Here is a 22,407-nt window from a genome sequence, read left to right as displayed (position 1 = left end):
GCTCCGCCGGCAGCCATGTTGGTAAAGGGCGCCCGGAAAATGTGGGAATGGGTAGGGAGTCGCAGTCCATCTGAATACTCTGATTGGTCACGATGTAGTAAGGGGGCGGGGCGTGTACTCTTCGCCTCATTCTGATTGGATAAGTCAGGGGGAGTGTTGGGGAATTCCCCGCAGGGCGGAAGCGCCAGGACTTCAGGCAGAGCCTAGCTACTGGCGGGCGGCCGCTGGGGCCCCTGAGGCGTCGGGGGCCATGGCAGGGGTCGCATGCTTGGGGAAAGTTGCGGAGGCCGACGAATGGTGCGACAGTGGCCTGGGCTCTCTGGGTCCGGACGCAGCAGCCCCCGGAGGACCGGGGCTGGGCGCCGAGCTGGGCCCGGGTCTGTCGTGGGCGCCCCTCGTCTTTGGCTACGTCACTGAGGATGGAGACACGTGAGTGAACCTTAGGCTACCAAACCGGGCCCTAGGATCCGACGTCTGATTCCCGATCAGTCTCAGAACCCGGCTTTCTAACCTTTCACTCCTAAATCTGACTTGTGATGCTTGACTTTCTGGGCTCTAACCCCCAAGTCTTAACCTTTAGTAAAAACAATTTCCTATCCAGTTTTGATCTTAGCCCTTTAATTTCTGATCTTCCTTTCTTGAACTCTGTTTCAGAGAGAGCTCCACACCCCTATCCATTGATCCCCAAACTCTATTGCTCTTCCTGACCCTAGTCCTGAGACCTTTGTTAGAACTGTTCAGACAGTCCCCTCCTGACCTCCTACCTCCAAATACGATCTTTGATCCTTAACTCCTGCTTTATGAGCCTGGGGCTTAGATTTCCAAAATTAATACTTGGCCTTGCCTCTAAGATTCTGCCTTCTGAGCACTGATCTCAAAATCTTACATTCAAAGAGAAAACGTAAGCTCCATTATAGCAGGTTTTCATGTGTTAAGTATTTATTGAACACTGCCACTTTCCAGGGCCTGTTTTAGGTGCTGTGATAAAACAGTAAGAAAACAGACAAAAACTTAAGCCCTTGTGGAGTGTACATTCTAAGGGTGGGTATATTGATAGACAGAAGGTCAGACTGACAGAAAGCCAGGAAGGAAGTGGGGGAGGGGAAAAAAAGGAGAAAGAGGGAAAGAAAGGGTCGGAGAAGGAAAGAAAGGCACAAAGTGAGAAAGAGCGAGAAGCGGAAAGGAAGAAAGACAGAAAATGAAAAACAATATAAAAGAAAGGCAGGAAAATGGTATGTCTGAAAGTCGTAAGGTCTTTGAGGAAAAAATAAAGCAGGAAAGTGAGACCGGTGGATTATCTCGGGGAGAGCACTCCAGGTGGAAGGCCCGTCGTCAAGGCCAGAGCGAGGGATGGTACTGTGTTTTTTGTTATTTGTGTCCACTGTTCTAACTTCAGTGACCGAACAGTGCTTGACCCGTGAGACACACTCAGGAAATAGTGATCTTTTCAAAGAACCAGCTTAGGTTTCATTAATTTTCTTTATTGGATTTTTGCTTTCTATTTCATTGATCTCTGCTCTGACTTTCATTATTGCCCTTCTTCTGCTTACTTTGGGTTTAATTTTTTTTCCTTTTTTTAGTTTCCTAAGGTGGCAGCTGAGACCATTCATTTGAGACCTTCCTTTTCTAATATAGGTGTTTCATGCAACAAATTTCCCATAGTCCTGCTGTCGCAGTCTCTCATAAATTCTGATATATTGTGTTTTCATTTTCATTTAATTCAATATACTTTCTAATTTCTCTTTTGATTTCTTCCTTGGCCAGTGGATTATTTAGAAGTATGTTATTTGGTGTCCAGATATTTGGAACATCTTCCAAATGTCCATTTTTAAATTGATTTTTAAAAAGGTTTTATTTATTTAAGTAATCTCTACACCCCATGTGGGGCTCGAACTCATGACCCCAGGATCAGGACTCGCATGCTCTTCTGACTGAGCCAGCCAGCTGCCCCCCGCTTTTTAAATTGATTTTCAATTTAATTCCATTGTAGACTGAGAACATACTTCATGTGACTTGAATCCTCGTAAATTTGTTGAGAAATGTTTTATGGTGGAGAACATTATGTGTGCACTTGAAAAGAATGGATATTCTGTTGGGTGCAGTGTACTCTCTTTTTAAAAAATTTTTAATGCTTATTAATTTTTGAGAGAGAGAGACAGAGCGCCAGCAGGAGGGGGGCCAGAGACAGAGGGAAATACAGAATCCGAAGCAGGCTCCGGGCTCTGAACTGTCAGCACACAGCCCAACACGGGGCTCGAAGTCAAAAGCCCTGAGATCATGACCCAAGCCAAAGTCGGAGCTTAACCGACTAAAAATTTTAAGTAATCTCTACACCCAATGTGGGGCTCAAACTCACAACCTAAGGGTCACACGCTCTACCCACTGAGCCAGCCTAGCGCTCTTGCTTTAATAACTTTTTCTTTGTTCTGTTATTTAAATGGTTGGCAAACTGTGGCCTCCGGGCAAAATCTGGCCAGCCATCTGCTTTGGTAGGTCTGTGAGCTAACAATGGTTTTTACATTTTGAATGGTTGAAAAAAAATCAGAAGAGGAGAATAATATTTTGTGGCAAGTGAAAGTTACATGAAATTCACATTTCAGACTCCACAAAGAAAGATCTGTTGGAATACAACCATGCGGGCTCTTTATATACTGCCAGTGGCTGCTTTTGTATTGCAAGCGCAGAGCTGAATAGGGAAAAAGAGACAACTGTAAGATCCACAAAGCCTAAAATCTGTAACTGGCCCTTTATAGAAAAGGTTTGCTGATCTCTGCTCTTTTTGGCTTATAGGTCCTTTCACAAAGAGTAAAAGATAAAAGAACTTTAGAAGAGTGTATTTCCATTTATCCCCTCCTGGCTTTATATGTTATCGTTGCCATACGTCTACTTACAGGTGTGTTATAAACTCCCCCTACGTTGTTAGTATTTTTGTTTTAACAGTCAACTGTTTTTCCAAATTACCTTCTAAGGAGACTTACATAACAAGAAAAAAAAATCTTCCGTATTTACCCACATAGTTACTATTTTCAGTTTTCATTATTCTTTTGTAGAAGTTTGTATTGTGGTTTGATGTCATTTTCCTTTTGCTTGCAGATTTCCTTTAAGGTTGCTTTGGCGATATGGGCCTGCTGATGAGGAGTTTTCTCAGCTTTATTATTTTGTCTTTGGTTTTCAAAGATGTTTCTGCTGGGTTAAAGAATTCTGGGTTGACTGCCTTTGAATACTTGACAGATATTCCATTGTGTTCCCTTGCCTTATTTTCATTTTTATGGACTTTATCTTTTTCTCAGGCTGCTTGTAAGATTTTTGTTTTCATCATTGGTTTTGAACAGGACTTTTATGTTGGCCCTTGGTATAGTTTTTTTTTTATTAATATTTCTTGTTCTTGGGAATGATTGAACTTCTTGGATCTGGGGGTTCATAGTTTTCATTAAATTTGGAAAATTTTCTAGACATTTTTCTATCCCCCACCTTGTTTAGGACTTAAGTTTCAAACATTATTAGGCCACTTAAACTTGTCCCATTGCTCACTGTTGTTCTCTTCATTTTATTTAATTTTTTAATTTTTTAATGTTTATTTATTTTTGAGAGAGAGAGACAGTGTGTGGGGGGGAGGGTCAGAGAGAGGAGACACAGAATCCAAAGCAGGCTCCAGGCTCTAGGCTGTCAGCCCAGAGCCTGATGTCGAGCTTGAACCCAGGAACTGTGAGATCATGACTTGAACTGAAGTTGGCTGCTCAACCAGCTGAGCTACCCAGGCACCCCTGTTCTTTTCATTTAAAAAAAAATTTTTTTATGTTTTATTTATTTCTAGGAGAGAGAGAGACAGCGTGAGCAGGGGAGGGTCAGAGAGAGAGGGAGACACAGAATTGGAAACAGGCTCCAGGCTCTGAGCTGGCAGTCAGCACAGAGCCTGATGCGGGGCTTGAACCTACGAACTGTGAGATCATGATCTAAGCGAAGTCGGACGCTTAACTGACTGAGCCACCCAGGCGCCCCTCTTTTCATTTTAAAACGTTCTCTTTGTGTTTCATCACAAATAGTTCTTGTGAAGTCTTCGAAGTTTGCTGTTTTCCTGCTTATTTGCCTACCTGATAATCTTTGATTAGATGCCAAATGTGAATTTTACCTTGTTAGGCCGGCTAGTTGTGGATTCCTATAAATATTCTGGAGTGTTATTTTGGGATGCCGTTAAACTACTTGTAAGGAGTTCGGGGTATCTGGGTGGCTTGGTTGAGTGTCCAACTTCGACTCAGGTCATGATCTCAGGGTTCATGAGTTCGAGCCCCACATTGGGCTCCGTGCTGACAGCTTGGAGCCTGAAGCTGCTTCAGATTCTGTGTCTCCCTCTCTTTCTGTGCCCCTTCCTTGCTCGCGTTGTGTGTCTCTCTCTCTCTCAAAAGTAAATAAGCTTTAAAAAAACAAATAAACAACTACTTGGAAACAGATGGATCCTTTGGATGTTTGCTTTTATGATTTGCTGGGTGGGTCCTGAGCAGTGCCCATCTAGGGCTTAGTATTCCCCACTACTGAGGTAAGACCTTCCAGAGTATTCTACCCAATGTCCTTGGGTTTTTGCTAGTCTGACTGGTGGGTACAGGCAGTATTCCTGGCCTCCTGTGAGCGATGGGCTTGTTTCCCAAATCTTTTTGGATGGTTTTTTCACACCCCTGCATTAATCAGTGTTCTCCTAAATACTGAGTGGCCCCTTTGTAGACCCTCCAGCGTCTCCCTATCAGCTCTCTCCTCTGGGGTTCTCTGCCCTGTGGCGCCAGCTGCCTACTTTTCCCAGACTCCACTCCTTCTGGCCTCACGTGCAATCTGCCAGGCCCCTCTCTGTGCTGTGTCTACTCTCAAAACAGTCAACTTGGCGATCAGTTGAAGGGCTCACCTCATTTTGTTTCCTCTTAGGGATCACGGTCATTCATTGTACGAGGACCAGTGTCTGGAAAACTGTTGATTCCTATACTGTTGTTTGTCAGATTTTTTTTTTTGGTTGATTCAGGTGGGAGGGAAATCTGGTCCCTGTTATTTCATCTTGGGAGGAAGTAGAAGCCCTACGTAGTACACACTGATTAGGGGTGCCTGGGTGGCTCGGTCAGTTAAGCGTCCGACTTCGGCTCAGGTCATGATCTCGTGGTTCGAGGGTTCAAGCCCCGCGTCGGGCTCCACACTCACAGTGCAGAAGCTTGCTTGGGATTCTCTTTCTCCCCCCTCGTTGCCCCTCCCCCACTTGCACTTTCAGAATAAATAAGTAAACTTAAAATAATTAAAAAAATTTTTTTTTAATGTTTGAGAGAGACAGAGCGCTAGTGGGGGAGGGGCAGAGAGAGGGAGACAGACTCTGAAGCAGGCCGCAGGCTCTGAGCTGTCAGCCCAGAGCCCAATGTGGGGCCTGAACTCACGAACCGGGAGATCATGACCTGAGCCGAAGTCGGATGCTTAACTGACTGAGCCACCCCAACACCCCTAAACTTAAAATAATTTTAAAAAACCCACCGATGAAACACATTTGCTGACTGAACTGACCTGACCCTCCTAGATTCCTGACAGTCGTTCCAGAACTGTGGTCACAGGGCCTCACCCAAGTAGCGGGTGCTCCGTGTCTGGTGAATGAGGGAATACAGGGGTACCTGACTTCTGTGCTCTGTTCCCTGTCTTTGTTTTCAGGGCACTGCACTTGGCAGTGATTCATCAGCACGAGCCCTTCCTGGATTTCCTCCTAGGCTTTGCAGCTGGCACTGAGTACCTGGACCTGCAGAATGATCTGGGTCAGGTGAGCCAGGGACAGTTTTGGGATTGGGACTGGGTTCTCCCGTGCACCCCCTAATCCCTGCCCTCTGCTCCCGCAGACAGCCCTTCACCTGGCGGCCATCCTGGGGGAGGCCTCCACAGTGGAGAAGCTGTACGCAGCGGGCGCCGGCTTGCACGTGGCGGAGCGTGGGGGCCACACGGCACTGCACCTGGCCTGCCGCATGAGGGCGCACGCCTGCGCCCGCGTGCTTCTCCAGCCCCGTCCCCGGTGCGCCAGGGGAGCCCCCAACACCTACCTCGCCCAGGCCTCTGACCGCACCTCCGACACCGACCGCCTGCCTGTTGCCTTGGACCCCGACCCCGACCCGGAGAAGGAAGATGACGAGAGCGAGGAGGATTGGAAGGTGCAGCTGGAGGCTGAAAACTATGAGGGTGAGGGTTCTCGGGCACCGGGCAGGGCTCGGGCTCCCAGGTGGAGCGAGACTTTCTGGCCCTGGGCTCAGTTCTCCTGACTCAAGACCCGGCCCCTTGGGGAACAATAGTGAGGCTTCAGGAACCCAGGCATTGGGAAGGGCCCCCACTCGAGCCCCAGGTTCCTGAGAATTGGTCACGTGGGGCTCAGAACCCAGACCTCTTGGGACCCAGACCTTCACCCACAGGCCTGGGGCTACTAAGGTCCAGTTTTTGGGCCCAGCTTCCCCAGCTGGAAGGCACAGCTCACCCCCTCCCACCCACCACAAGTTCTAGCCCACCCAGGACGAGGGAACTCAAGGCCCAGGTTCCCAGAGATTGACACTGGGTTCAAGGTTGTACAGCCCCGAGCCAGGCCTCATGAGAAGAAAGGCGTCTGAGTCTCAGCTCCCCCACCTCTAAGCCTGACTCCCTGGACCAAGCCCCTTCCACACTGGGACTGAGGTCACCCAGAACCCGGTGTCCAGGGGCCCCCTCCGCCCTCAAAGGTCGCAAGGCCCTTCACCTACTCTGGACCTAGGAATTTGGGGTCCAGGCCCTTTGGGAAGTAAAGACCAGCGACTGGGTCTCCTTTTCCCAGGATCCAGGCCTCCTGTCCCAAGCCCCCAGGCTCTTCACCCCTAAGCCCCAGACATGCCACAAGCAAGTTCCAGACCACCGAGACTTAGGCATTTGGGCTGCAGATGCCTCTTTGATGTGCCTAGGAAGTCAGGAGCGGTACCCTAAACTTGGTCCCCTCAGGCCCCGGAGCCCTGCCCTAGGGCCTTGGCATTTGGGGCCCAGGTCCCTTTCCCCCATCGTCCGACACCTGTCGCTCTATCCACAGGCCACACCCCCCTTCACGTGGCCGTCATCCACAAAGATGCAGAGATGGTCCGGCTGCTCCGCGAGGCTGGAGCCGACCTCAACAAACCGGTGAGCTGCCCTGGGGGGCAAGTGTGGCAGGGAGGCTGGGCCCCCAGAGCGGGGTGGGGCCTCCTTGACCTCTCTGGTGCGCCTCGCAGGAGCCCACGTGTGGCCGGAGCCCCCTGCACTTGGCAGTGGAGGCCCAAGCAGCCGACGTGCTGGAGCTGCTCCTGATGGCCGGTGCCGACCCTGCCGCCCGCATGTACGGTGGCCGCACCCCACTGGGCAGTGCCACGCTCCGGCCCAACCCCATCCTCGCCCGCCTTCTCCGTGCGCATGGAGCCCCTGAGGACGAGGACGACAGACCCGGCCCCTTCAGCAGCAGTAGCGACAGTGACAGCGGGGATGAGGGCGTGAGTCAGGAGGAAAAACCGGGCAGCCCAGCCGGGGGGTCGGGGTAAACGGGCAGCTGGGAAGAGAGAGGAGAGGCATGAGGCAGCACATGGAGACTGACCTCAGGTGGCTGTGTTGGGCAGCGGTCCCGGAGGACCTGGGCAGGGGTGGCGGGGAGCGCGCGGGTTGTGGTTGAGAACCAAACGCAATGGCAGAGGTAGAGCTCAGGCGGCGTTCGAGAAAAGAAGTCGGTCGTAATGACCGGTAATGGGGCTGGTTGGCAGTCGTAGCCGAGCAGCTTTACAGAGCAAGAGTCGGAGAACTGAGGCTCTGGGAAGCCGACCTTGGGCAGCACTGAGTCCAACACTGGCAGCAGTGGGGAAAGACCGCAGCCAGTGGTGAGGACATTGTGTTGGAGAACCCAGGCGGCGGAGACCCCACTTGGGGCAGGGGATGATGTTGAGTGGCTGAGGGGGTGAGGAATCCGGGTAGAGGCAGACGGAGGGGGCGAAGGAGGGAGACCCCAGTGGCTGTGGCGAAACATTGAGGCTGGAGCCCAGGCAGTGGTCAGGGGAGAACGCAGGTGACCTTGAACGTGGTGGTTGGAAGACAAAGAGCAGGGAAATTGAAGGATGAGTGGGCGAGCTTGGGCTTTGAGACAAGACCCGGTTGTCTGGGTGGGGGGAAGGAGCTGGACAGCGGGCAGGGTGCCAGCCGCCTGGGCCCATGCCTGCCCCCTCCTCTGCCCCCAGGATGAATACGACGACATCGTGGTCCACAGTGGCCGGAGCCAAAACCGGCCACCTCCCACCCCAGCCTCAAAACGTCTCCCTGATGACCCTGTCTGACCTCATTGTGAATAGGATTTCCAATTTAATAAAATCCCAGCCCCAAATCAAGTGCCACACGAGCCTGGTTTTCTTTGCGCTTTATTCACTCGGCAGGGTTGCAGTGGGTGGCCGGGTCTTTCCTGAACCAGCTGGAGCCCAGCCCGTCTACCCAGCTCAGACTTGGCCCCTTGGGCTTGGTTGTGTGGCCCACCCGTCCCCCCGTTCCTGAAGTCTGGGGAATGGAGTGGGGTGTTAGGTGAGCTTTAGGGGGGTCAACAGTCCTAAGCCATACGGTGTATTAGGAAAGAGGACAGGAGGTGGGGGTCATCCCTCCCTCCCGATCTCCTCCCCCAGAATCTCCGTCGCCTTCTTTAGCTCCTCTCTCACGTGCTCCAGTCGTTCCAGGTCGTGCTCCTGGTGGGATCAGAAATGGGTGGCTCAGCACACCCCCCTTCAAGGGCAGGCCACCCCCGTGGTCACCCATAAGTGTGGGCCATGTACGTTTGCATGACGGCAGCCGGCAGTGGTCATCTGGTCACCATGGACTGCGACGGCGACCACAGTGCAAGAGTTAGACTGGCCGAGGTGACCAGCCATGGCCAAGAAGCGCAGATAGGACTGGTAAAGGTGCCCAGGGTGGGTGCCCTGAGCCATTCGTGAGGTGCTGGCTGTCGAGGCTACTGCCTCCACTCATGGGGACAACTTTCTTTCCACGGCTCAGCAGTGGTGTCCCATCTGTAGTTCAGTGAACCAAGCACAGCAACCACTCCTCATGTGGCCCGACTGTGCATCACAGACTACAGTGGCGGCTAACTCGACTGGTGGCCATCTTGGTTACTGTCCCCTCGGCGTGGAAGCCATCTTGGTCAAGCAGGGGCCTTGCCTGGACGTCGCTACCTAGTCCTGGTGTTGATTCTGGTCACTATGGTCCACGTGTGGTGGATATCGGCTGTTTAGGGCCCAACACGGGTACCTGTTTGGTCGTTGACTCCACTGGCCGTTTGGCCTGCCCCACTTGCCCACTGCCTCCTCCACTCACCTCCCTCTCCGAAGCCTCTTCCTTCTCCTCCTGCTTGGACTCGGCTTCTGGCTGGTGGAGGCGGTGGTGGCGCGGCGAGTCCTGGCGCCTCTCCCCTCCGCCTGCCTCGGCCCCCTGCCACAGATGGCGGCCCCCGCCCAGCACCTGCACCCCCTTCTCCTCGGCCTCAAACTGGGCTGTCTCCTCGTCACTGGCTTGCTCAGCCACTCGCTTGTGGGGGCCCCCTCCACCCTCTAGGCGCCACTTCCACAGGCCTTCAAAGGGTTCCACGGGCCCCCTCTTCTTCCTCTTCTCCTCCTCCTCTTCCTCCTCCTCCTCTTCCTCCTCCTCCTCTTCCTCCTCCTCCTCTTCCTCCTCCTCCTGGCGGAGCCGGCTGTGGAGCTGCTCGCGGAGGGTCTGCTCCCGCCCCTCAGCCTTGTGGGCCCTCTCCGCTGCCTCCTCTTCCTCATCCCTCACTTCCTGGCTGGCCCTCATCTTCCCAGCCTCCTGCTGCTTGAAATCCCCAACCAGTAGGCCCTTCTCTTTGGTGGACACACAGCCGTAGGGCTCTGTCTCACACATCTCTGGTGGGAAGAGAGAGGATGTGCAGCAAAGTCGGGAGATAGACCTGGAGTTCTGGGGCCCTGCCCACGGTCCCATGGGGGGTGCTGCCCAAAAACAGGGAGAGGAGGCTCGGGTCTGGGGGATGTTCTCTGTCCCCATCCCATACCTTGGCAGGAACGCCCTCCCCCCCAGGGCAGGGCTGAAAGCCAGACAGGACACTGGGCGTGCCGTGCCAGCCCAGGCAAGGGGGCCCTGGGATGAGACAACCCTTCCTCCAGGCAGCCCTGGCCAGAACCCTGCGTGGGGTGGGGGCTCCTAAGGGGAACCGGGGCCTGGGCCCCCTCACCTCTGTGGAAGAGAGCTGTGCAGGGGCTTCTCTGGGCCTGGCCCAGCGTCAGCACTTCTGTGACCACCTCTGCCAGACAGCGGGTCAGCTGGGGGTGAAGGGTCAGAGGGGAAGTTGAGGGTAGGGCTGATGGGAGGAATGAGAGCAGCTGGAAGTTTGGAAGGGAGGTGATCATGGAGGCTGGTCAGGGAGGGCCAGGGTCTGGGGAAGATGAGGCAGGGCAAGGGGTCTGCACTCCTCACCTCTTCCCTGGAGGGTCTTGGCGCCAAGGGAGCAGTGGTGGCTATGGAGGAAGGAGATGGGTTCTGGTACCCCTCCGTACCCCCGGGCGCTGTCCTCGGTGCTGATCTCAGCTCCAAGATGCGTCCCGGTACTCACCTGTCCCCTCCCCAGCCTACCTGCCAGGGTCACCATTCCCGCACCCCCAGTCCCTGGTCCCTGAGCTGGTTGCAAGGGGTGCCCTCTCCAGGTTCTGCACTCACCTGCCCCCAGCAGCAGCGCCAGCAACAGGGGCAGCGGCAGCAACCACAGCACGGAGGCGGGCCCACGGCTCTGCATGGTGGGGCGACCGGACCAGGGTGCTTGGCGCTGCGCAGGACGGCGTGGCAGCTCCTTATAACCCGTCCCCGTGGCCCGCAGGGGAGGAGGTGACATCACCGCCGCCCCCTCCACGCCCGTGCTGGGGTGACAGCTGCTGGGCAGCCACCTGCCTGAGACCCTCAATTATTCATGGAGACCCAGGTCCCTCACCTGCTCCCCTCCAGCTAATGGGCGCTGAGCGCCAGCGCAGAGGGAGGGTGCTTCCCCTAGAGAGCCGTGGTCTGATGAGCTTAAGGCTGCACTGGGAGGGTGACCTGAGTTTGAATCCAGCCAGGGGCAGCCACTTACAGATAGACTTCAGGCAACTCCTTCCCTTCTTTGGCCTTTTCCTCATCTGGAGATTTGGGTGTCCTAAACCTACTTCCTCAGAGGGTGGCTGGGTTCCACCTGAATCCCAGCTCCGCCCCTGCCAGCTGTGCAGCCCCGGGGAAACTGCCCCGACCTCTCTGGGATTGGTTTCATCCTTTGTGAGAAGGGCAGCCACCTGCCAGGTGAGGAATAAATACATAACAGGCGCATAAGGTAATTTAGACAGTGTCTGGCACTGGGAACTGCACATGTCCCAGCACTCTCAGTCCAGTAGCTTTTATTGAGCACCTACTGTATGCCCAGTCCTCTCAGGAAGCCCAGGAACAGACAGACAAACTTCCCTGTTCTCTTGGAGCCGACATTTGAGAAGGGGAAGACACAATACTCAACTACGCTTGTATGAGGAAGGAGGAAATGATCATCATAGACTCCTGCGTCACACAGTGCTAGGGCTTTTCCTCTGGCCAGCCCAGGGAAGTCCTCTCAGAGGGGGTGATATGTGGGCTGAGGCCTGAGCTGTAAAGTGGAGGCAATCACACAAGATCAGGGGAAGAGTAGAGATCATACGGGACTCGCCAGTGCAAAGGTCGGAGTCAAGAATGAGTCTGCAGACTGGGGCGCCGGGTGGCTCAGCTGGTTAAACCACTGACTTCGGCTCACGTCATGATCTCATGGTTCATGAGTTCCAGCTCTGTGTCGGGCTCTGTGCTGACAGCTCAGAGCCTGGAGCCTGCCTCGGATTCTGTGTCTCCCTTCTCTCTGTTCCTCCCCCGCTCACACACTCTCTCTTTAAAAATACAGATTAAAAAAAAAAAAAAAAAAAAAAGAGTGAGTCTGCGGAGGTAGCACAGCAAGACCAGAGCACAAGAGAGGAGGCGGGTTGGAGCGGGAGGCAGGGGGCAGATCAGGGTGGGGGTGGGGCTCTGTGGATCACGGTGACGGCTGGTTTTCCCCCTGAGACAGAGCCACACGAGGGCTCCAAGCGGGGGAGGGACGTGACTGGACACAGCGTCCACGGGGTGGCTCTGGCCTGGTGCGGGGGCCAGGGAGCAGGGAGATGGTGGAGAGGCTGCCATGACTCTCCAGGTGGAGAGACCAGTGGACAGGACCAGGGAGGGACCGGGGAGGAGAGAGTGAGGGCGGATTCTGGAAACAGTGTGGAGGAGGGGCTGCAGGGTCTGAGCTAGGTGGCCAGGAGAGCAGTTGAGGGTGATGGAAGGGCTGTGGCCTGAAGAGCTGGGAAGACCGTTCCATGTGCAGACGGGCAGAGCGAGGGGAAGAGCGAGTTCTGCCTTCATGGAGTTGGTGCGCCTACCGGACCACCCCCAGCAGTGGAGGTGGAGGGGTGAGGTTGCAACAGGTCAGTGCAAGGTGCCCCTTGTCCTAGAGTGAGGGAGAGGCCTCGCCCTGTCCCGGTTCCTGCGGTGGCCCCCAAGTGGCCCTCCGTGTGCTCTGGGGGGTGACTGGACACCCGCGGCCACAGACCCTGACGGTTTAGTCCCTCTGACCAGCTGCCCGGCATCACTGCAGGTCACCAGGGTCGTCTCCCCTGCCCACAGATCCACAGAGGCCTTGGTTCTGACCATTTATTGGGGACTTTCTGCGACGTACTGTGGGAGAGAAGAAGGAAGGAGGCTTGAAGGCCTCTTCCTCTTCTTCCCCCGTCCCTACAACCTTTAAGTCCCCAGGCATCCTGCCTTCCGGTGCAGGTTGGGACCATCGGTGACAGCAGGGTCACTGGCCGATTCCGAGGAAGAAGTAGTAAAGAGGCCCAGGCACGGAGCCTGTGTGAGGAACGCAGATGTCGGGCCGGGTGGGAAAACAGGTCCCCGGGGTCCCCAAGCTCCAGGAGGCGGCCGTGGCCCTGCTGACGGGTGGCGGTGAGTTCTCAGCTCGAAGCGGACGGGCCCGGGAGCCTGGGCTTCTGCGGCTGGTTGGGGCCGATGTACCGGAGAGGCACGTGGGTGGGGGCCGTGATCCGATCGGTGCCGAGGTAGGGCTGCAGGGCAGGGGGCACGAGGACCGAGCCATCCTGGGGAAGGAGCGGGGCCTCAGGGTGCTGCCCACCCGCCCACCTCAGCCTCCCTGCGCAGGATCCTTCCACCCCTCACCTCTTGCTGGTTGCTCTCCAGGAGGGCGATGAGGAGGCGTGGGACGGCGCAGGCTGTGGCGTTCACCTGGGGGAGAGGCATGCTCGCACCCAGGCAGTGACTCCCCTGCCCCAGCAGGCAGCGGTGTGCCCCCCGCCAGGGAGCGGGGCTCTTGGGAGGTGGAGTGAGGGGATGCGGGCGCTCACCGTGTGGGCGAAGTGCAGCTCCCCAGCCTCCTCCTGGAGCATGATGTGCAGCCGGCGGCTCTGGAAGTCCGTGCAGTTAGAAGCACTGGTGACCTGGGTGTGGGGCCAGGGCGGGCTGATTGGGTCACTTGTGGGGGGCCCTGGCCCGCCCCACGTCCCCCACATCCCCACCGTGGCGGGGGCTCGCTGACCTCGCCAAAGCGGCCACGGCCTGGCATCCAGGCCTCGATATCGAACTTGCGATAGGCGGGGAGGCCCAGTTCCTGGGTGGGCATGTCCAGGACGCTACGGCGGAAGAGAAAGTCACAGCAAAGGTCAGCGAGAGGCCAGAGGGGCAGCCGAGGTGGAGGCCGGAGGGGGAGGAGGGAGACGGCATGGGGGCGATGGAAGAGGGCCAAGAAAGAGGGAAGTGCAGTGAAAAAGGAGGCAGAGGTGGCAACCGGGGCAGGGAGGGGAGGCAGGGGGCAGTGGACAAGGTGGGAGAGGAGTGGGTGGGGAGGAGGGCGTGGAGGAGGGAGGGCATGTGGCCACTCTCAGCACCTGCATCTGTAACAGGTCACTGAGGATAAGCCCATGCCCCCCGGCCTCTCTGGAAGCCAGGTGCACCCCCTCCCCACTGAGCCAGGCGGTGAGGAGCCCCCGGGGGTGAAGCGCTGATAAGGCGGGACCTAGGGATGGGAGCCTGGGTCCCCAAGGGCAGGCGCCCTGGGCCACTTAGGCTGCTGTCACCGTTCTATGGTCCCACATGGGATGCTACAGATGGACAGATACGTACCCTGCTTGTATTCCTAATACGGGGCCGCAGGGGCAGAGGGAGAGGAGGCACTGGGGGTGTTTAAGGTGGGGGAGCACCTCACCAGCCCGTCCCCCCTCCCTCTCCCCACCCTTCTCCGCACCGGAAGTGCAGGCCCAGCTCCGTCAAGATCTCCATCTGCAAGGACAGGAACTCCTCCAGCAGCTGGGAGCTCTGCTCCAGCCCAGGGCCCGTCACCCCAAACATCTCCACCTGGGGCAGTGCAGCGGGCGGGGGAGTCAGGAGGCCCCCGGCCACAGGAGCGGGCCCTCCTCCCCAGGGCCCGGCCACACCAACCTTGGTGAAATGGTGCACTCGATACAGTCCCCATGGCTCTTTCCCGGTGTCTGTCTCTGCCCGGTAGCAGGTACTGGAAGAAACCATCCTGGGGTGGGTGGAGGGGAAGTGGAGTCAGGGAGGGGGAGGGAATGTCACAGTGGGGGGACAAGATCTAAGGGAACTGAGTATCACCTGACTGGCAGGTCCCTGAAGGCGACCGAGTGGTCCATGAAGTAGCCTGGGAGGAGAGAGGGACAGGATGGGTCACCACCATTCACAGGAAACCTTGATGACAATTAGAAAAGGTGTCCTCTCTGGTGGACACAACCTCACGTCAGGGCATGAGGCTGGATCCTCACTGTACTGCTGTGCGGTAAACAACCTATGCAACCGGACATGCTGGCCCTGGGGTCACTGAGACATCTTAGGTGGCCGCCGTCACCCCCAGGAGGCTCCTGGTTGTCCCCCTACAATCCCTCCTGCTCTGAGGTGTCCTCACCCCTGCTGCTGCCCCCCAGGCAGGTGCTTACCAGCAAGCCCCACTTCTGCTGTCCCAGCCAGGTTGAGGTCTTCAAAGCGGGAGGGGTCGATGTTGTAAATTTGGGATGGGTTGGCATTTGGGGTCATCCCACAGCCTTCCTGGGGAGAAAGGCCAAGCCACGGAGGTCAGGGGACAGATCACCTTTGCCGCCATTTTGCAAGCACTCCTCCCCAGGAAGCACTTGGGATGCTCCCCCCATCCTTGGCCGTCTCTGCAGGGGAGACAGGGCATTCTTCTTCGCGCCTGGCGTCCCCGGAACAGGGCCTGGCACACAGCGGGGCGCGGGGGGCACTCACAAACACAGCTCCCCGGAGGAGGTCTGGCACCGTCATCGGAATGAAGCCCTGTGAACGGGAAGGGGGCGGGGTGAGGGCACAGCCAGGCCCCCCCTAGACCCGGGCCACGCAGAGTCCCTCAAAGCCCATTCTGCCTCAGGGGAGACCGAGGGAGGCCCGAACAGTGGGCCTGGAGCCGGCTCTGGGACCCCAGGGTCCCTGCCGCCCGGGCCCTCCCTGCTGGTGCTTCGCGGTTTCCTCTCACTTCATCCCATGCAGGGCAGCGGGAAGTGTAGCTAAAGCTTTCTGTGGCTTCCCAGTGCCTTCAGGAAATGTCCGGGTCCCTGACCACGGTCAACACCCCGTGGTCAACACCCTGTGCCTTCAGCCCCCGCCGACCCTGCCCATTCCAGCAACGCCTCCTGACACCTCCTTTACACCCGGACAGGTGGTGAGGGTATAGGCACAAGGCCCAGGGCTGGCTCCAAGCAGCAGCCATGAGACTGCGGGCAGTCTCTTCAGGCTTTAAGTTCCCCATCCCTGAAGTGGGAATACTGAGAGCACCTATCTCATAACGTTACTGTAAGAACTAAATGTGTCCATAACGTGTGTAAAGCTCTGAAACCACAGCTGGAGCACAGGGAACGCCCTCCTCCCCATCTTGAGCCCTCTGAGTCAGTGTCACCCCCTCCAGGCAGCCCTCCCATCCTGGCCCGTACCCGGCGGACAAGCTTGTTGAGAGTGAAGTTGACCAGGCCATGCTGCAGGAGGGCCCCGGCCCCGCGGAGGTAATAGGAGCGGTGGCCCGACACGTGGGACAGGCGCCTGGGAGACAGACGGGCAGACAGGCGGTGGTGTGGGGGCTGGGGCTGCTGGGGGAAGCGGGGGACCCGAGTGGCCTGGGGCAGAGGCCAGCTGCCAGGCGGGGGACCGGGGCATCAAACATTCATGCGGTGTGAGGCCTGGCTGCCGGGAAGGGGAGGGTGGAAGGGGTGCGCGCAGGCAGGTAGGCGGGGCTCACTTCTGGCGGATGATGTCAAGGTTCTCTGCAATCTCCAGGTGGCCCCGGGGTTGGAAGGAGAATGCTGGAGCCGGATGAGAAGCGGATGAGAGGCGGTGGAGTTGCGGGGGAGGGGGGAGACACAGAACAGGGACAGAGGGAGGATGTGAGAGAGAGAGAGAGAATGGGAGGGAAGGAGAGGGCGGCAGAGGCGGGACTGGCAAAGGGAGAGATGGAGAGAGACAAGAGACGCAAGGCAGAGGTGGAAAAGGAAAGAAGGGAAAGGGAAGAGAACGTTAGGAGGAGGTGAGAGAATTAGGAGGAGGTACAGAGTCAGAGCCAGAGCGAGACACACACCAGAGTCAGGGAGGAAACCCCAAGAGAAATGACCACAGCGAGCCAGGCATGGACTGGACCGCCGTACACACAGGGACAGAGGGCGGAAGGCGGAGGAGGGAGCACCCAGCACATCCCAGGCCCTGGGACACCGCCCCCCACCCCGCCTGGGCTCCCCGGGCCTGGGGGCGGCCCACCTGGCTTATCTCCGACCACATGGAGCACTCGGGCCTGGCTCTCGTCGCCGACGGGCTGCAGGGACAGGGCGGGAGTCAGGGGAGGGTGGTCCCGGGCTGGCCCCCGCCCTCCCCCCCAGCAGCCCGCTCCCCCCCAGCAGCCCCCCCAGCACCGCGCTCACCACCGCTGGGTGGGTGTGGTTGGGCAGCCTCAGCGCCCGCAGGTAGAACTCCTCCTCGAGCTCCGTCTCCTTGGGGTACAGGACCATGAGCTGCTTGCGGATCTCCCGGCCGTGGGCACGCAGGCTCTGATACTGGGGGTCCTGGGTGGCGGGGCAAGCGGGGTCAGCCCAGGAGCGGGCGGGGGGGCGGTCCCTCAACCAGTCTGACCTCAGGCCTCGTTGGCGGATCCCCTGGGGTCGGCACCACCCCCCTCTCGGCCCAACATCCTCAATTCCTGCTTGGGAAATCCCCTCACCTCACCTCGCCACCACATGGCAAGTCCGGTGGGGGGGGAGGGGGGCGTGACGCAGGCCTGGGCTGCCAGGACACTCTATCGCCTGGGCCACAGTGAGTGGCTCCAAGGCAGGTGCATGGTCCGAGCCCCGGGGCCAGGGGTGCAGCGGTCGGGGAAGCGGTCCCCTTTGTGCCCCGGCCCGCTGCCCCTTTCTCGGAGGGCAGAAAGCGGGTCTGGGAATGAGAGGGAACCAGACACCAAATACAGGCCAGCCTCTTCGGTTTCAGGGCCCAACAGATTCACTTGGAGCAAGAATCCTGTTTGTGGCTTGTCTTCCGGCACAAGGTAGGAATCGTGACTCACGGGGCACCTGCCCACTCCCACCAGGGGCAGGGCGCCAGCCTCGGGCGTACCTGCTGCACTTGAGGGTTGTCCTTGTTTACCTGGTGGGAGAGAGACAGACAGGGCGATCAGGGTCACAAAGCGGGGGCCTGGGAGGAGCGAGAAAAGGAGGGGTGAAAGGCCAAACGGGGCCGGGTGGGGTGGGGTGGGGTGGGACGGGTGCCTGGCTGGACAGACCCTCCTCCCCTCCCTCCCCTCCCGTCTCAGTTTCTCAGTGAAGCTGGGAGGAGGCGAGGTGACCGAAGAGTAACCGCACCCGCAGCTCTGCTGACTGAGCCCGTCCCTGCCGAGGGCTCTCGCACGGTCCTGTTTCTTCACAACCTGCCCCGTGACATTGGCCTTGCTGTGTTTCCCATTTCGTAAATGAGAAAACTGAGGCTCGGAGAGGGAAAGCCGGTGAACCCGCAACCTTATCTGAGCCGCAGCTGGAATTAGGCCGACCCAAGTCTAATGGCTGGGTGCCTACCAGCTCCGCGTCCCTTGGGCGAATCTCTTTCCTTCTCCGGGCCTCGGTATTCCCATGCGTGAAATGGGCTTACAGGACCTCCCCAGCAGGGCTTATTGTGTGGCTTCCCGGAGCAGATGAGTTAGCACTCAGGGAACGTTAACTGTGATCAACTCTGTTGTCAGTGGCTGCCTGCCCGTGATGCACGCACTCCGGGGCCTGGCACTCACATAGTAGGGCCACTGGGAGGTGTAGCTAGTTTTTCGATTGGCCTTCGAGGGGCGGGGCGAAAGGGAACCTGTGGGGGCCTGGGTGCGAAGCCTGCCTCGCCCACTTTCTGGCTGTGACGCTTAGGCACATGTAACCTCTTGGGACCCTGGTTGTAAACAGTCTGTATGGGTCCCATCTCCCGGGGTTGGGAGGGTTCGGGGTAAGGAAAGCATCTAGAACGGCGCCTGGCACACAGTGGCCGCTATATAAGCGTCTGCTGTCAATTTTACGATTACTCTTTTCAGCTCCCCTGTGGCAGGTGCTATTGGCTGTCTAACCCGAGACTATCTGTGCTCCCTCCTCCAATCCCACAGCCCCTGACTCAGTTCACCCTCCCCGAACAGCGTGTAGTTCAGGGAGCGTGAGCTGAGCCGGGGAGCTGCCTCTCAAAGAGCCCTAAGCCTGGGGCATAACTCCATCCCTCCTGAGGGCACAGGTGTGGGCAGGGGTTGTCAGGGACTCTGCTAGATGCTTCGGGAAGGGTGTCCCTGCTCTTGACAAAGGGCACTCAGGCCACAGAAGTCCTGTTTTCTGCCTCTGGTAGAGTCATGCAAAGAGACACAGTACTATGCCAGCCATCTTGGGCTGTGAGAGGGGAAACTGAGGTCAAATCAACACAGTGAAGACCCCCCACCTAGGATCCCCCCCGCCCCCACCCCCGCCCCTGCTGCTCACCAGCAGGTTCCGTACTGCCTCAGCCACAGCCCCCTTCTCTTCCTCCAGACTCCGGATCTGCTCCCGCAGCTGCCTCAGCTCCTGCCATGTTGAGATCTGGGGGAGGGCACAGGAGGGAAAGGCGTGAAGTGGCCACTGTCCCCTGCCCCTTCTTGCTGGGGCCTCCCCCTGCTGGCCACCTGGCGCCCAGCACCAAGGCTCTCCTTGGTCCCGTCAGTCCTAGAGCTTCCTGATGTAAATCCCAGCCTCCTGTGCTCATGTGTCCAAGATCAACCAACGGACGCGAGTGGAAGTGGTTAAGTGTGACTCTTGGGTCACCTCCTTGAAGGTAAGCCTCCATGCTGGGCTTTCTGTCTCTTAATCCCCTTGGACTTGACGATGGGATCTGAGAGCCAAACCGGACAGCATCCGAAGGAATGCGGAGCAGAGGGTGAAAGGACCCAGGCGCTGGGGACCCGGAGCTCAGGCCCAGCCAGCACTCCCCTCTGGTCTCAGAGAAGAGAGACGCAGCCTCGGTCCTATGGGGCGGCGGCGCTCAACCCGTCGCCTCCCACAAAGTAGGCTCAGCTCTGGTTCATGGGCACACCTCCTGCTGTGAGGTCCCCAGAGTCCCTGAGCCTCCTGCCGGAAGCCACTCTGGCCCTGTCGCCGGGCTCCAGGGCTCCAGGTCCTGACCTTTCTGCCTCCTGAACGTCTGTCGCGCCCATCCTCCTCCCATCCCCCCACGCCTGCCCGACTCTGCTCCAGGTCCTGTCCTCTGCGCCATCCTCCCAGCCTTCAGGCTCACCTCCTCCAGTCCAGCCAGAGCTCTTACACAATCGCTCCCCTGCCTGGAGGCACCCATAGCTCCCCAGTGCCCCAGGGAACAATTCGCGTGCCCCGTTATTGCCCATGATGCCACACGCCATATTTCTCGTCACACTTCATGCCCCAAAGAAGTGCTTTTTGAGCTTTGGGATGTGACCCATTAGCAGGTTATAAATAATTTAAGATCGCTCAACCAGCACTTTAAAAAACTTGGGGTAAAATATAAAGTTTAGCATTTTAGGGGGCACCTGGGTGAATCAGTCAGTTAAGCGCCCGACTCTTGGTTTTGGCTCAGGTCATGATCCTACGGTTTGTGGGTTCGAGCTCCATGTTGGCTTCTGTGCTGACAGGCCGGAGCCTGCTTGGGGTTCTTTCTCTCTCTCTCTTTCTGCCCCTCCCTTGCTCTCTCTCTCTCAAAATAAATAAATATTTAAAAAACTATATAAAGTTGGGGCACCTGGGTGGCTCAGGTCATGATCTCTAAGTTTGAGTTCGAGCCCCATGGACTCTGTGCTGACAGCTCAGAGCCTGGAGCCTGCTTCCGATTGTGTGTCTCCCTCTCTTGCCCCTCCCCTGCTCACTCTCTCTCTCTAATAAACGTACAAAAATTTTTTTAATATATACAGTGTAGCATTTTAACCATTTTTAACTGTACACTTCAGTGACACTAAGTATATTCACACTGTTCCACCAGAACTTTATCTTCACAGATGGAAGTGCTATACCCATCAGACACTGTCTCCCTGCTCGCCTCTCCCCAGCCCCTGGCAACTGCCATTCCATTACCTGTCTCTGTGCATTTGACTACTCTAGGCACCTTGTATGAATGAATGGAATTACCCAGCTTCTGTCTTTTTCTGATAGTCTTATTTCACTTAGCATAAGGTTCATTCATGTTATGGCATATGCCAGAATTTCGCTCCCTTAGGAAGCCTGAATCATATCCCACCATGGTGTACCATACACCATTTTATCTATTCATCCATCCATCCATGGGCACTTGGATTGCTTCCACCTTTTGGCTACTGTAAATAATGCTGCAACAGACATGGGTGTACAAATACCTGTCCAAGTCCCTGCTCTCAAGTCTTTGGAGAATATACCCAGAAGCGGGGCTGCTGGATCATATGCTAATGCTGTGTTTAATTTTTTGAGGAACCACCCCACTTTCTAGTTAATTTTTCTTTAAAAAATTTTTTTTTAAATGTTTTTTATTTATTTCTGAGAGAGAGACAGTGTGAGCAGGGGAGGGTCAGAGAGAGAGGGAGATACAGAATCCGAAGCAGGCTCCAGGTTCTGAGCTGGCTGTCAGCACAGAGCCCGACGCAGGCCTCGAAACCCACAAACTGTGAAATCATGACCTGACCCGAAGTCGGGCGCTTAACCGACTGAGCCACCCAGGCGCCCCTCTAGTTAATTTTTCCGAGCTTTCCTTTCTCCTCTGGTAAAATGGGGGAAATAACGGCACCCACCTCATACAGTTGGCATGAAACTGAGTTGAGGCAAATAAGTACAAAGCACTTAGAAGAGGACCATCCTCAGCACCCCACGAAGGTCTAGCCCTGTGGTGACTCTGGTTCTCGCTCCCTGGCACGTAGTAGTATATTACTTCCCACCTTATGATCAACGCCTGGGACACAGTAGACGCTCCTTAAACAGCTGGTCGGCAGAACCATTAATGAAATAATTATTTAAATACTTGCTACCTGTGGGGCAGGTGCAGGGCTCTTACTGTCCAAAGGCAACCCCCTCTCCACCCTCGTCTGATTCACATCCCTGTCCCTCAATTCCCCCCCCCCACCCCCAATTTTCTTTTGTGGTGTTTAGGAAGCCTGGCGGGAGGTTGGAGTACAGAAAACATTGGCACGTAGTGAGTTCCCAAGCGCAAAGGAGGTACTCAGCACGCTTTATGGAACAGGCGCATAATGGGTGCGTACAGGCCGGGCCCCAGCACTCCGTGGAGAACAGGCACACCTATGGGTGCCAAGCACACAACATCCTTCCTTGGGAAGGAACTAAAATTCCTGCAATAGTTTTGCCCCCCGCTGCACCGCATCTTGCCAGCCCCGGACGACCCCGCGGAGGATGCCCGCGCAAGCGCACTCACGATCGCGGGCAGGTCCTCAGGCCGCAGCTCCCCCTTGCGGAGCTGCAGGGAGCGCGCGGCCTCTTCCGGGCATGCGCACAGAGATTCCATGTCCAGATGAGGGAGTTCGCTGTAGCCCTCGCGCGCGTGCTCGTACAGAAGGTTCCGGTCTCGTCTTTCCGTGGCAAAAGCTCTCCTTGGGCTGTGGCTGCAGATGCAGCCTCTCCGGGAATGAAGACCCCGAGCAGCCACTAAAGGCCACAAGCGCCGCGCCATGGACGCAGCCATCTTGGACAGGGGACAAGGAGACACGCACCCTTTGTCCCGCCCATGCCGCGTTTAGACCAATTGCAAAGCAGCTTTCCTGCCAATCAGGCCCTGGATGGGGTGAGCGCCTCTCGAGCTTCAAACACGGTTGGATGAGAAAAATCGACTGTG

At 56.9% G+C, this 22,407-nt stretch overlaps 3 protein-coding genes across 4 annotated transcripts; 1 reads left to right on the top strand and 2 right to left on the bottom strand.

Moving 5' to 3' along the window:
* Positions 1–79: 79 nt before the first annotated feature.
* Positions 80–8,363, top strand: NFKBIB (NFKB inhibitor beta). Its single transcript, XM_039251232.1, has 6 exons — positions 80–429; positions 5,671–5,776; positions 5,853–6,186; positions 7,052–7,140; positions 7,230–7,484; positions 8,217–8,363. Exons 1-6 carry the CDS (start codon positions 251–253, stop codon positions 8,310–8,312), a joined length of 1,059 nt encoding a protein of 352 aa, XP_039107163.1. The 5' UTR covers positions 80–250; the 3' UTR covers positions 8,313–8,363.
* A 45-nt stretch (positions 8,364–8,408) lies between these two features.
* On the bottom strand, positions 8,409–11,318 carry CCER2 (coiled-coil glutamate rich protein 2). The gene is made up of 5 exons (XM_039249325.1): positions 10,705–11,318; positions 10,465–10,505; positions 10,223–10,310; positions 9,334–9,896; positions 8,409–8,708 (listed from the first exon to the last, which is right to left on the bottom strand). The coding sequence occupies exons 1-5, from the start codon at positions 10,874–10,876 to the stop codon at positions 8,619–8,621; spliced, it is 954 nt and encodes a 317-aa protein (XP_039105256.1). The 5' UTR covers positions 10,877–11,318; the 3' UTR covers positions 8,409–8,618.
* A 1,384-nt stretch (positions 11,319–12,702) lies between these two features.
* SARS2 (seryl-tRNA synthetase 2, mitochondrial) lies at positions 12,703–22,363 on the bottom strand. Of its 2 annotated transcripts, none has more exons than XM_039248959.1 (16): positions 21,991–22,363; positions 19,077–19,172; positions 17,698–17,727; positions 17,010–17,150; positions 16,849–16,903; positions 16,337–16,400; positions 16,035–16,140; positions 15,337–15,384; positions 15,030–15,138; positions 14,692–14,737; positions 14,518–14,605; positions 14,324–14,433; positions 13,619–13,712; positions 13,428–13,520; positions 13,243–13,308; positions 12,703–13,163 (listed from the first exon to the last, which is right to left on the bottom strand). In XM_039248959.1, exons 1-16 carry the CDS (start codon positions 22,255–22,257, stop codon positions 13,020–13,022), a joined length of 1,557 nt encoding a protein of 518 aa, XP_039104890.1. In that variant the 5' UTR covers positions 22,258–22,363; the 3' UTR covers positions 12,703–13,019. The 2 variants fall into 2 exon arrangements, with proteins under 2 accessions (XP_039104890.1, XP_039104898.1); XM_039248967.1 differs by having other exon boundaries at positions 12,703–13,130.
* Positions 22,364–22,407: the final 44 nt, after the last annotated feature.

The sequence above is a fragment of the Hyaena hyaena genome, unplaced genomic scaffold, assembly GCF_003009895.1.
Source record: "Hyaena hyaena isolate Hyena2069 unplaced genomic scaffold, ASM300989v1 scaffold_9, whole genome shotgun sequence".
Taxonomy (NCBI): Eukaryota; Metazoa; Chordata; class Mammalia; order Carnivora; family Hyaenidae; genus Hyaena; species Hyaena hyaena.
This window is presented reverse-complemented; position numbering and strand designations above follow the sequence as displayed.

Coding starts and splice junctions, on each gene's coding strand:
- NFKBIB (XM_039251232.1), top strand. CDS start 251: ATGGCAGGGGTCGCATGCTTGGGGAAAGTTGCGGAGGCCGACGAATGG. Junction 430..5,670: donor GTCACTGAGGATGGAGACAC/GTGAGTGAACCT, acceptor CTTTGTTTTCAG/GGCACTGCACTTGGCAGTGA. Junction 6,187..7,051: donor GGAGGCTGAAAACTATGAGG/GTGAGGGTTCTC, acceptor CTCTATCCACAG/GCCACACCCCCCTTCACGTG.
- CCER2 (XM_039249325.1), bottom strand. CDS start 10,876: ATGTCACCTCCTCCCCTGCGGGCCACGGGGACGGGTTATAAGGAGCTG. Junction 9,897..10,222: donor CACAGCTCTCTTCCACAGAG/GTGAGGGGGCCC, acceptor TCTTCCCACCAG/AGATGTGTGAGACAGAGCCC. Junction 8,709..9,333: donor AAGAGGCTTCGGAGAGGGAG/GTGAGTGGAGGA, acceptor TGATCCCACCAG/GAGCACGACCTGGAACGACT.
- SARS2 (XM_039248959.1), bottom strand. CDS start 22,257: ATGGCTGCGTCCATGGCGCGGCGCTTGTGGCCTTTAGTGGCTGCTCGG. Junction 14,738..15,029: donor AGCAGAAGTGGGGCTTGCTG/GTAAGCACCTGC, acceptor CTCTCCTCCCAG/GCTACTTCATGGACCACTCG. Junction 13,164..13,242: donor TGGAGAGCAACCAGCAAGAG/GTGAGGGGTGGA, acceptor CTCCTTCCCCAG/GATGGCTCGGTCCTCGTGCC.